The following is a 13,046-nucleotide window of genomic DNA, read 5'->3' as shown; positions in this document are numbered from 1 at the left end:
GGGGTACACGTGTCTCTTTCAGATCTGGTTTCCTCAGTGTGAATGCCCAGAAGTGGGATTGCTGGGTCATATGGCAGTTCTATTTCCAGTTTTTTAAGAAATCTCCACACTGTTTTCCATAGCGGCTGTACTAGTTTGCATTCCCACCAACAGTGTAAGAGGGTTCCCTTTTCTCCACACCCTCTCCAGCATTTATTGCTTGTAGACTTTTGGATAGCAGCCATCCTGACTGGCGTGTAATGGTACCTCATTGTGGTTTTGATTTGCATTTCTCTGATAATGAGTGATGTTGAGCATCTTTTCATGTGTTTGTTAGCCATCTGTATGTCTTCTTTGGAGAAATGTCTGTTTAGTTCTTTGGCCCATTTTTTGACTACTTTTAAAAAGTTATGCATGCATTTCTGAACCTTAAGAATGAGTGTCAAATATATCTGAAACAAATCAAAGTTTGGTTGCTTGCTTAGGGGATCATAGATGTTTTGTTCACTCTCATACTTTAAATTGATGTGGCTGGATAGTCCTTACTGCCTTATTAGTAGTATATTTTTTGTTTGTTTCTTTGTTTTCCACAGATATGATGCAATTATTATCTCAGGAACTGAAATGGCCAAACAAATCCAGAAAGAAATCCAGCATGGCGTGGACTCTTGGGTTTCCCTTGGGAACAGAAGGCCTCACCTCAGTATCATATTAGTGGGTGATAACCCAGCAAGCCACACGTATGTCAGGAGGAAGATCAAAGCCGCTGCTGCTGTAGGTGGGGAGCATTTTAGCTGTACTTGTTACTAGATAACGTTTCCTGGTTTTACTTCAAAGTGTGATAATTATGAATGATAGCTGTCGACTAAATGCTATTTGAATAACATGTGTTATTATTATTTATTGCCATTCTGTTGATTATTTAGTTCCCAACATTCACATTCATTTCTTACTCTTTTTTTTTCTTCAAATTGCTTTAAATCAACTTGGTGTGATTTCTTGTCCTATTGGAAAACATGAGAGCAACTTGTTACATTTTAAGGGCTTTTTTTTTTTTCTTTAAATCACATTAACCTGCCTAGTTCATGGTGGTGGTGGTAGTGGTGGTACTGGTATTTTTACTCTCCTCAAATCCATTAACAGTAGCTCATCACAAATAAGTGCAATTTGTCGCATAGAATACTGGGCCAAAGAATGCATGTGAATCATAAGAAAAGATCTGTACCATTTAAAATTCCCTCCTGATGGTGCTTTGAACATCACTTTTGTAGAAGGGCCTTTTCTTTCAGTGGGACAAGAACAAAGGGAACCAATCAAACACCGTGTAAGACACCATTAATGAAAAAACACATCTTTGTTAGTCAAGTGACTTTCTGTTCTTGTTTTTCTTTCAGGTATCTGTAGTGAGATCATTCTAAAACCTAAGGATGTTTCTCAGGAAGAACTGTTGGATATAACTGATCACTTGAACGCGGACCCAAGAGTCAGTGGTATATTAGTTCAGTTGCCACTGCCAGGTATACAATGCTCTTCTGTGTGTCTAATTCGGTTAGGGGCAAGGACATCTTTCAACATTACGTCATGACACCACAAGTCATTTATAAAGTAGGTTTAGAATGGGACTAGCTATTATAGTCACATTCAAGGTGGCAATTTCACAGTTTATAGTGACTGTGAAAGAAAACTTTAGGCTTTGGCAATAATACATGCAGTTCTTGTTTTGCACAATAGTGCAAGACCATGAAAATGACTAAGTTGAAATTGGGCAAAGGATCTTAACAAATCAATAGGAAAATAACAATTGTTCTGTGACCTTTAAAATGTTTTCTCAAAACATTAATAACTCTCTTACCATGGTTTATAAATGTGTAAGGAGATGAAAGCTATGGTTTTTCCAGTAGTCATGTATGGATGTGAGAGTTGGACTATAAAGAAAAGCTGAGTGACAAAGAATTGATGCTTTTGAACTGTGGTGTTGGAGAAGACTCTTGAGAGTCCCTTGGATTGCAAGGAGATCCAACCAGTCCATCCTAAATGAAGTCAGTTCTGAGTGTTCATTGGAAGGACTGATGTTGAAACTGAAACTCCATTACTTTGGCCACCTGATGTGAAGATCTGACTTCAGTGGAAAAGACCCTGATGCTGGGAAAGATTGAGGGCGGGAGGAGAAGCGGACGACAGAGGATGAGATGGTTGGATGGCATCACCAACTCAAAGGAGATGAATTTGAGTAAACTCCGGGAATTGGTGATGGACAGGGAAGCCTGGCGTGCTGCAGTCCATGGGGTCACAAAGAGTTGGACATGGCTGAGTAACTGAACTGAACTGAAGGAGATGAAAAAAATAGTGAAACTAATATTTATCCAGTACACTGTAATTTAAAACATTGGAAACATCGAGCATTAAAGTAGTTTATTTCATTGTCAAAATCTTATCAAGAGGAGTTTGAACAGTTACTTGCCTTCTTCTCATCATATAACTTATATGGAGCAAGCATTTTTTCTATGCCTTGGTGAATTGAATTGTCAAATTCTTTTTAAGTTTGGATTAACTTCCATTTTGTCCTTTGTCCTTTCAAAGTCTTGAAATATCTCTGAGAGTTTCTTTAGTGTGAGGTTTGATTCTGGTGTCACTTCCTCTGGGCGTTGTCATCCTTTTTGTTCCTCATTTATTTTGATCCATTTGTGATGACTAAGTTCCTTTGGCTTCATAGCTGCATCACTCCAAAGGACATGGTATCAGCATTCTAGGGTCTTTTCCTGTTTCTTGTACAACCAACCCATTTACAGTCCATTAGAATCCTATTGAAGCGACTTTACCTTGTCTTTTACATTCATGGCCCTTGCCTTCTTGCTAGCCTAGGTCTCTTCTATCTTTGCTTTACTGTTGCCGTCTTCAGATCTTCTATTCACATCCAATTTTCACTTCCAGCATCATCACATTTATTTCTTTGTTGAACTTTCATCTTTATGGGCTAATTCCCTCTTTTGATTATATACTTTTTGGAAATGTCAGTGAATTTATCCCTGAAACCCAAGGAGGCAATATAATTTGCTATCTATGTTTGAATTGAGTAACAGATGTACAGTGACCAAGCACTGACAGACTTTGAAAAGACTGACATGTTAGTCACTGATTACTAAGCTCATCTGTTACTCACATGGTGATATTTGGACCAAAGAGTCAGCGTGCAGTCACTTCAGTCCTGTCTGACTCTTTTCAGTCCTGTGGACTGTAGCCCTCCAAGCTCCCCTGTCCACAGGACCCTCCAGGCAAGAATACTGGAGTGGGTTGTCATTCCCTCCTCCAGAGGATCCTCCTAACCCAGGGATCAAATCTGCATCTCTTAATGTTTCCTGCTTTGGCAGACGGGTTCTTTATCACTAGTGCCACCTAAGAAACCCATCATACTGGAGTGGGTTGCCATTGCCTTCTCCAGGGAATCTTTCCGACCCAGGGTTTGAACCTGGGTCTCCTGCTTTGCAGGCAGTTTCTTTACTGTCTGAGAGTTGGCAGCTCTTATATAATTACTCACAGTTAAGACGCCTTGATAACTAACATTTGAACTGTGTTGTTGGAAGACAGGTGTCATTTGACTAAATTATAGCTCTGAAGTTCATGCATATTTCAATGAGCAAAGCAAGGAGTAGCCTAAATATTATAGATTATAGTAGTTTTGTGCAGTTTTTAATTCTTTTATAAGTTTTGACTTGCAGAAAGTAAAGCTGAATGATGCAATTGTCTGTGTTCTTTGTATGGTACTAATATTTTAACTTATCTAATAATATAACTTAATATCCTAGTATATGTTATAACATTTGTGCTGTTTAAATTACACTCCAAATTCACATTTATAATTCTTTTCCTCTTATATTGCTGCATTTAAAATATCAAAAAGTTGGAACGAATCTTAGAAGTTATTAAGGTTTGCCCTTAAGAAAAATGCTTCTGACAGATAATAGTATAGATTCATCATGCTAAAATTAGCATAGTGATTTATCCCATACTTTTATAACTACAAAAGGAATTCAACACATATAGCACACTCATTTGATATCATAGAAGATTAGGCCCTAGAAAATATCAGGGATATATGAACATCACAAGTCTGTCCAAAATATTTTTGGCATTGAGTTTAAACCCAATTGTTTGGCTCATGCAAAATAAAAATCTTTTTGTTTTTTTGGTAATGCTGTATTTGCCAAGCAATGTTTCTGTGGTTTTCAGTTTTTAAATTTCCCCCACTTATATTTGTATCCAATTCAAATTGCTATAGAAAACATATCACAGTTTTCCAAATATCTAGTTTGTCTTAAAGAATTAAATTCACATCTGTAGAAAATGTACCCCTTTTATGGGCAATATTCCTCCTTATTGAGTTTGCTAGCAATTTGCCACTAGATGGCAATGGTGATCTGCTTGTACTAAAATAAATTGCTTGAGTCCTGTGTTCATTTTAGAAATATACAAGCAGCTCATGCAGCTCAATACCAGAAAAATAAATGACCCAATCAAAAAATGGGCCAAAGAACTAAACAGACATTTCTCCAAAGAAGACATACAGATGGCTAACGAACACATGAAAAGATGCTCAACATCACTCATTATCAGAAAAATGGAAATCAAAACCACACTGAGGTACCATCTCATGCTGGTCAGAATGGCTGCTATCAAAAAGTCTACAAACAATAAATGCTGGAGAGGGTGCAGAGAAAAGGGAACCCTCTTACACTGTTGGTGGGAATGCAAACTAGTACAGCCACTATGGAGAAGATACAGTGTAGAGATTCCTTTAAAAACTGGAAATAGAACTCCCATATGACCCACTGCTGGGCATACACACCCAGAAAACCAGAATTGAAAGACACGTGTGCCCCACTGTTCATCGCAGCACTGTTTACAGTAGCCAGGGTATGGAAGCAACCTAGACGTCCATCGGCAGATGAATGGATAAGAAAACTGTGGTACATATACACAATGGAATATTACTATTAAATATTGCTATTAAAAAGAACACATTTAAAGCAGTTCTAATGAGGTGGATTAAACTGCAGCCTATTATACAGAGTGAAGTAAGACAGAAAGAAAAACACCAATACAGTATATTAATGCATATAAGTGGAATTTAGAAAGGTGGTTAACGATGACCCTATATGCAAGACAGCAAAAGAGACACAGATATAAAGGTCACACTTGTGGACTCTATGGGAGAAGGTGAGAGTGGAATGGTTTGAGAGAATAGCATTGAAACATGTATATTACCATATGTGAAATAGATCACCAGTCCAAGTTCGATGCATGAAATGGGGCACTCAAAGCCCGTGCACTGGGATGACCCTGAAGAATGGGATGAGGAGAGAGGTTGGAGGGGGGTTCAGGATGGGGGACACATGTACACCCATGGCTAATTCATGTCAATGTATGGCAAAAACCACTACAATATTGTAAAGTAATTAGCCTCCAATTAAAATAAATTAATTAATTAAAAAAAAAGAAACTGAGAAGCAAGAGCCAAAGGGATATGGTGATAACACTTATCTGGATGCTCTGAGAAAGGGCAGTCTTCTACCTAGCTGAAGAGCCAATAGCATACAAAATAACACTGATTAAAATTAAGCATTTATTATGTCTTATACTCTTTGCGTTTACTGATTCACTGGATCCTCACAATTTCCCAATGCAGATGGGGAGCTATTATTATGTACATTTCACTAATGATGAATTTGAAGTACAGAGTAGTTATGTAACTTCCTCTAAGGTCACAGAGCTGGCAATTGTGCTGGGATGTGAACCCAGGCTGGCAGGTCCCTCATGCCTTTACCACTATGTTACCACCCTCACCAACTTGTCAGTGTTAGCTCGTGAGTAACGTGTGCTTACTGTGTGGCAACTATTCTTTTATAGGGATGATTTTATTTAATCCTCAAAACAGCCTTATGGGTAGGCATTGTCTTCTTCATTTTGCAGGTGAGAAGACTAAGCTATATTACTTATTGACTTAAAGTACATTATACTGGTACATAAAATTTGTTGCTTACCAGAATAAGCTGGAATTCTCCAGGCAAGAATATTGGAGTGGGTAGCTGTTCCCTTCTCCAGGGGATCTTCCCAACCCAGGGATCCAACCCAGGTCTCCTGCATTGCAGGCTGATTCTTTACCAGCTGAGCCACAAGGCAAGCCCAGGAAACCATAACACAATGCAGTTACCTTAAACAATGTGTTATAACATAAAGTATTTAAATTAATTCATCAATCTTGTGATGTAAGTTTTCAGGTAGGATGACATTTTCCCTTCTTGGTTCTTCTCTCTGGTCTAGGAATTAAGTTGACCTGAGATAGATTAACAAGAGAAAAACAAACAAAAGTTTAGTAACTTGTGTACTTGGGAGAGACTCAGGAAAACTGAGTGACTCTCCAAAATGGTTTTAGCTCTCACCTTAAATACTGTTGGACATGGAGAAAGGAAGGGAGTTCCAAAAAAACATCTACTTCTACTTTACTGACTATGCTAAAGCCCTTGATTATGTGGAGCACAACAAACTGGAAAATTCTTAAAGAGATGGGAATACCAGACCAACTTGTCGCCTGAGAAACCTGTGTGTGGGTCGAGGAGCAGCAGTTAGGACCAGACATGGAACAACTGATTGGTTCAAAATTGGGAAAGGAGTATGACAAGGCTGTATATTTTCACTCTAGTTTTTTAATTTATATGCAGAGTACATCATGCAAACTGCTTGGTTGAATGAATCACAAGCTGGAATCAAGATTTCCAGGAGATATATCAATAACCTCAGATAAGCAAATACTACCATGCTAATGGCAGAAAGTGAATAGAAACTCAAGAACCTCTTGATTAGGTTGGAAGAGGAGAGTGAAAAAGCTGTCTTAAAATTCAACATTCAAAAAATTAAGGTCATGGCATCCAGTCCCATCGCTTCATGGCAAACAGAAGGGGAAAAGGTGGAAACAGTGACAGAATTTTATTTTCTGTGCTCCAAAATCACTGCGGATGGTGACTACAGTCATGAAATAAAAGATGCTTGCTCCTGGGAAGAAAAGCTGTGACAAACCTAGACAATGTATTAAAAAGCAGGGATATCACTTTACTGACAAAGGCCCGTATAGTCAAAGCTTTTTCCAGTGGTCATGTAGGGATGTGAGAATTGGCCATAAAGAAGGCTGAGCGCCGAAGAATTGATGCTTTCGAACTGTGGTGCTGGAAAAGACTCTTGAGCATCTCTTGGACAGCAAGGAGATCAAACCAGCCAATCCTCAAAGAAATCAACCCTGAATATTCATTGGAAAGACTGATGCTAAAGCTGAAGCTCCAATACTTTGGCTGCCTGATGTGAAGAGCTGACTCATTGGAAAAGACCCTGATGCTGGGAAAGATTGAAGGCATAAGAAGGAGGTGACAGAGGATGAGACAGTTGAATGGCATCACTGACTCAGTGGACATGAATTTGAGCAAACTTCGAGAGATAGTGAAGGACAAGAAAGCCTGGTGTGCTGCAGTCTGTGGGGTCGCAAAGAGTCAAACCCAACTGAGTGACTGAACAACAAAAACAATTCAGATATAAGTCTAGAAAACAGTGAGTGTATGTCCTGAGTCAGTTGTGTCTGACTCTTTGTGGCCCCATGGACTATAGCCTGCCAGGCTCCTCTGCCCATGGAATTTTCCAGGTGAGCATACTGGAGTTGGTTGCCATTTCCTACTCCAGGAGATCTTCCCGACCCAGGGATCAAACCTGCATCTTTTGCATATCCTGCATTGCCAGGCAGATTCTTTACTACTGAGCCACCTGGGAAACCCAGAAAACAGCAATAACTCAATTAAATTTTAATGTGTTATTTTACAACTATTGTTCCATGACAACAACTATTACTAGTATTAGTAATGGCAAATTTTTGCCATTTATTATTGCCAGGCATTGTTAGTAAATGCCTTGTATACATAAATCATTTAACGTTCACAAGAACCTTAACCAGTAAGTACATTTTTTTGATCCATGGTTTCTAGTTAAGGAAACGAAACTTGTTAAGGTCACAGCATATGAGTAGCAGAGAAGTATTAGATACCCAGTTATAGCATTCTTTCAGTCATAATCACAGTCTTATAACTGAATTAAGTCAAGCACCAAAGGAGATGCTTACTCACCTTCTTGTATTTTCTTGCTTTCTAGGAAATCTACTTCTCAACTATTTCTGGTTAGAAAATCATAAGTAGAGTGGGAAAAGTTTTTTATCTTATTTATCTTTTTCTAAAACAGTTTTTCAAATATTTCCCTTCAGTTATCTAGTTTGATGCCTTTGAGGATTAACATCTTCCAATTTATGTAAAAGGATTAAATAGAGAAATTAGAATGAAATACAGGATTAAAGGATTGAATATGGAGAGGGTGAGTAAGAAGAGTTAGAATTCACAGTGTAGATTTAACAAAGATAAATTTTTCTAGTAATTAGTAGGCATATAAATGTGGATGTTGACCTAATTAGTGAATGTAGATATGTGTATTTGTCTAAACCTTGATTCTTCATTTGGAAGGAAAAAAAAAAGAAACGGTCTTACTATAGTTGTTTTTCTTGAGAGATTATGGAATTTATGTATGTAGAATACTTACTGCTCTATTTTTAATGTTCTTGACCACAGTGGGAAATTTTTATTACTCTGAACTTCTCCATTTTTGTAGAGCTCTTTCCTGCTTATTTCTAAATAGTTTCTATATTATAAATCACCTTTGTTGTAGCTTTCTCTCCTTTTCTTTATGGGGAAAAACAATTCCACATAGAATATTTCATTGCTTTTTAGTAATATGTTTCTTCTACTAGATTATTAGTTATCAGTTCCACCAAAGTAGGGGAAATTGCAGTCAATAGTATTATTCCACCTTGCCTCATGGTAGACTATTAGTGAATGTTATTGCTGAAATAAATGAACCCTATAGCTTCACAGCTACTGTTTTTAGTTTATGTGTGTCATTGAAGTTTCATCCTTCTGCATATTCTTTTACATCTGAGTAGTGTATTTATTAATTTCTGTCACCAATCAGTATTTGGTGAGGCTCTTATACCCCATATCCTTGAAAGCTTCCTATAGCGATAGTATTTCTTATACAAAGGACATGCTAGGATAATGTACATTTTATTTCTTGAATAAGGCTTTAGCCTCTGACTTCTTAACTACATTGGTTATCTTTCAAACATACCAGGGCTGACTTTCTGACTTTCAAATCTTAGCTTAAATTCCACTGGTTCAGAGAGCCTTTCTCAGCCTACACCTTCTGAAATTACTTTAGTTCTATCAATTCCTGTTTTAGATCTGCTTTTCAAGTATGCCAAACAGCCACATGTTTCCTTATTTCCCAGCTTCTCCTAGCAATTAGATTGGGGGCATGTGAATTTTGGTTACTGGACTGTGAGGATAAGTGACTTTTCTGAGTCACTTCTGGACTGAGATAGCTAAAAGCTATGTAGCCTCCCATACCCACAGCCATTTTTGTTGCAGTTATCATGAAATCTAGGTGTTATAGATGATTGCTAATTATGAGAAGAAAGGAAGTGGGATTCTTTTTTTTTTAAGATTTTTTTTTTAATGTGGGCCATTTTTTTAAAGTCTTTATTGAATTTGTTACAGTGTTGCTTCTGTTTTATGTTTTGGTTTTTTGGTCACAAGACATGTGGGATCTTAGCTCCTCAAACAGGGATTGAACTTGCACCCCCTGCATTGGAAGTCTTAACCACTGAACCACCAGGGAAGTCTCAGAGGGTGGGATTCTTGGCAGAGGCTTACATGAATAAGAAATAGGTATTCTTTCATAATGAATTGGAGTTTCAGATTAAAGCACACACACACACAGAAACACAAATATGATAAAAACTATATATACACAGATCTAAGAAGCTCAACAAACTTTCAGCCCATGAAATAGGAAGACAACTATACCAGAAACACCAAAGTGAAATTCTTCAAATCCAGTGTGATTAAAAATAAAAATAATGTTGAAAGTGGCAAGGGGATGGGAAGTCACATTACATACAGAGGAACAAAAAGAAGGAAATAGCAGACTTCTCATAAATAATGTAAGCAAGAAGACAATGGAACATCTTAATCTTTAAAGTACTGAAAGAAAGAAATAACTATCAATCATGAGATCTATGCTCAGTGAAAATATCTTTAAAAACTAAAGGCAAAAAAGCATTTTTAGAAATGTAGAGAGAGTAGAGTCCAGATAGAGGTGTAAACAATCACGTGCATACCCAAACTGTAAAACTTATTAAAGGGAGTCCTTCAGGCAGAAAGAAATGATACAATATGTATATTATCAAAGGAATGAAGAGCACTGGAATTGGTAGCCACATGAGTAAGTATTTATGGTATTTTTCATAAATTATTTTTCAAATCATTTTAGAATATAATTGGCATTTATCCCAAAATAAAAACAATGTAATGTGTGGTTTGTAACTTGTATAACAGCAATAGTACAAAAGTCAGAAAGGAAGAAATGATAAAACATTATTGTTAGATTCTGATGCTATATGTAAAGTGATAAAATGTCACTTGAGAGTAGACTGAAATAAGTTATAGTTGTTACTATACCAAAAAGTTGTTTACTATAAAGCCATAAGCAACTGCTGAAACAAAACAAAACAAAGAGGGCTAATAAAACCAGTAAAAGAGATACTATCCAATCATTAAAATATTCAAGTTATTCTAAAGGAAGGAAGAAAATGGGGGAACAATGAAAACACATAGCTAGATGATAGGTTTAATCACATAAATGTAATGTTGTAAATAATCCAATTAAATGTCAGAGGCTATCAGATTGAATAAAAAACAAGGTCCAACTATATGGTACCTACAAGGAATATAGTTTGCATATAAAAGCCTAGAGAGATTAAGAGAAAAAAAGATGGAAAAGATACGCTATACTACGGTAGATCAAAAGAAAGCTGGAGTGGTTATGTTAATATCTGCCTTTCAATGCAGAAAGCACAAGAGACACAGATTTGATCCCTGGGTCAGGAAGATCAGATTCAGATCCCTGGGGATTCCCAGTCCGTTTGTTGGATCCTCAGGCTGGGAAGCCTGATGTGGGGTTCATAACCTTCGCAACAGTGGGTGAGCTTCTTTGGTGTTATTGTTCTTCAGTTTGTGGGTCATCCCCCCGCCAGCGGATGTGGGAATATTTTTTTATCGTGATTATGCCTCTCCTACCGTCTTACTGTGGGTTCTTTGTCTTTGGATGTGGGACATCTTTTTTTTTTGGTGGGTTCCAGCGTCCTCCTGTTGATGGTTGTTCAGCAGCTAGTTAGGATTTTGGTGCTCTTGCAGGAGGAGATGAGTGCACGTCCTTCTATTCTACTCTACCATCTTGAATCAGAAACTGACATCTCTTCTTGTAAGGTCATTAATCCCATCATGAGGGCCCCACTCTGATGACTTCATATAAACCTAATTACATATAATTTACATTAAGGGTCAGGGATTCAACACATGAATTTTGAGGGGACACAATTCAGCCCATGGCAAGTGTTTTCAAAGCAGTTGGAGGTTAGGGGACAGGAAAGGGGGAGAGAACAAGATGCGGAAAAGGGGCCTGAAGAAATTTTCCAGAGTGGTGTACATGTTCATCATCTTGATTGTGGTAATGGTTTTACAAGTATATGCGTATGTGAAAGCCTATCAAATTGTGTACTTTAAATATATGCAGTCTACTATATTCAGATATTCTTAAATAAAATTATTTAAAAAAACAAATCTATTAGGAATACAAATAGATGCAATAGAACTCATGGAAAGGAAGTCAAGGGAATGATAAGAACAGGATGTGGGATGAAGTTTACCTAAGGTTGGAGCAGGAAATGGGGTGGGTTAATGGATGAAATATATGATTAAATATAGATTTTGTCAAGTCCATAACTTTTGTTTGGAGTGGCAAATTTGTAAATGCCTTGCTTACTTTGAAAATAACTAGTTAATTATTTAAAACTGGATTATGCTTGGACCAATATTGATATTGTGTCACAAGTCATTCAAAAATAAATGCATTTAAGGTTTATGCAAAGAAAAAGGACCAGATTTTAAACAATAGTTTGTTCAAATCCTTTCTGACATGACGTAGTGTTAACATAGAAACCAGTGAAAGTCACTCATTCGTGTCCGACTCTTTGCGACCCCCAGGGACTATACAGTCTATGGAATTCTCCAGGCCAGAGTACCAGAGTGGGTAACCTTTCCCTTCTCCAGGGGATCTTCCCAACCCAGGGATCAAACCCAGGTCTCCTGAATTGCAGGTGGATTCTTTACCAGCTGAGTCACAAGGGAAGCCCAAGAAACAAAGTCATCGCTGCAAATCACTCATCTACTTAAAAATTTTGTTCTTATAGGTAAGACTTTTTTCAGAGAATTTGTATGAGGGGCAGGTAGGGGAACAAAGGGCTTCCCTGATAGCTCAGCTGGTAAAGAATCTGCCTGCAATAAGGGAGACCTGGGTTCGATCCCTGGGTTGGAAAGATCCCCTGGAGGAAGGCATGGCAACCCAGTTCAGTATTCTTGCCTGGAGAATCCCCACGGACAGAGGAGCCTAACGGACTGCAGTCCGTGGGGTTGCAGAGTCGGATACGACTCAACAGCTAAGCATGGCACCGCACAGCACAGGGGAACCAAGTGGAAAATTCTCCTGCTCTGGCTCATGATGACCGCATGATGGCAGCATTGAGCAAGCAGTGTTTTGTGTGTGTGTGTTTTGTTTAATGGTTTATAGAGAAAGATGAGTAAATCACTTTGATATGCTTTATATATCAGTGGGATTGGTTGGTCCCTGTAGCCATATGTGTTTCTTCCTATTTATTTCCAAAGGGAAACCATCCCAAGAGTTATTTCAGTCCCTTAGATCTATATAATTCTGTCTTTTTGAACAGTTGCTATCATAAACAGACTATATCATGTAACTTGAAATTATTTACTTCTCAAAGTATCTTCACAATCTGGAGTTTCTTAGAACAACAATCGTTGCTTCTTTTTTCGTATTTTTCTCTTTCCTCTGTCATGATGTCCTTAACTATT

The 13,046-nt window shown here is 37.7% G+C and overlaps 1 protein-coding gene across 1 annotated transcript in view; it reads left to right on the top strand.

The window, feature by feature from the left end:
- The window catches only part of MTHFD2L (methylenetetrahydrofolate dehydrogenase (NADP+ dependent) 2 like), a 147,798-nt gene that overhangs the window by 20,430 nt on the left and 114,322 nt on the right, over nucleotides 1-13,046 (top strand). Inside the window, exons 2-3 of the mRNA XM_043906475.1 lie at nucleotides 573-757; nucleotides 1,374-1,496. Coding sequence (XP_043762410.1) covers nucleotides 573-757; nucleotides 1,374-1,496 — 308 coding nt within the window. The remainder of the gene's footprint in view (nucleotides 1-572; nucleotides 758-1,373; nucleotides 1,497-13,046) is intronic.

Source organism: Cervus elaphus, chromosome 6, assembly GCF_910594005.1.
Source record: "Cervus elaphus chromosome 6, mCerEla1.1, whole genome shotgun sequence".
In the NCBI taxonomy this organism is placed as follows: domain Eukaryota; kingdom Metazoa; phylum Chordata; class Mammalia; order Artiodactyla; family Cervidae; genus Cervus; species Cervus elaphus.
This window is presented reverse-complemented; position numbering and strand designations above follow the sequence as displayed.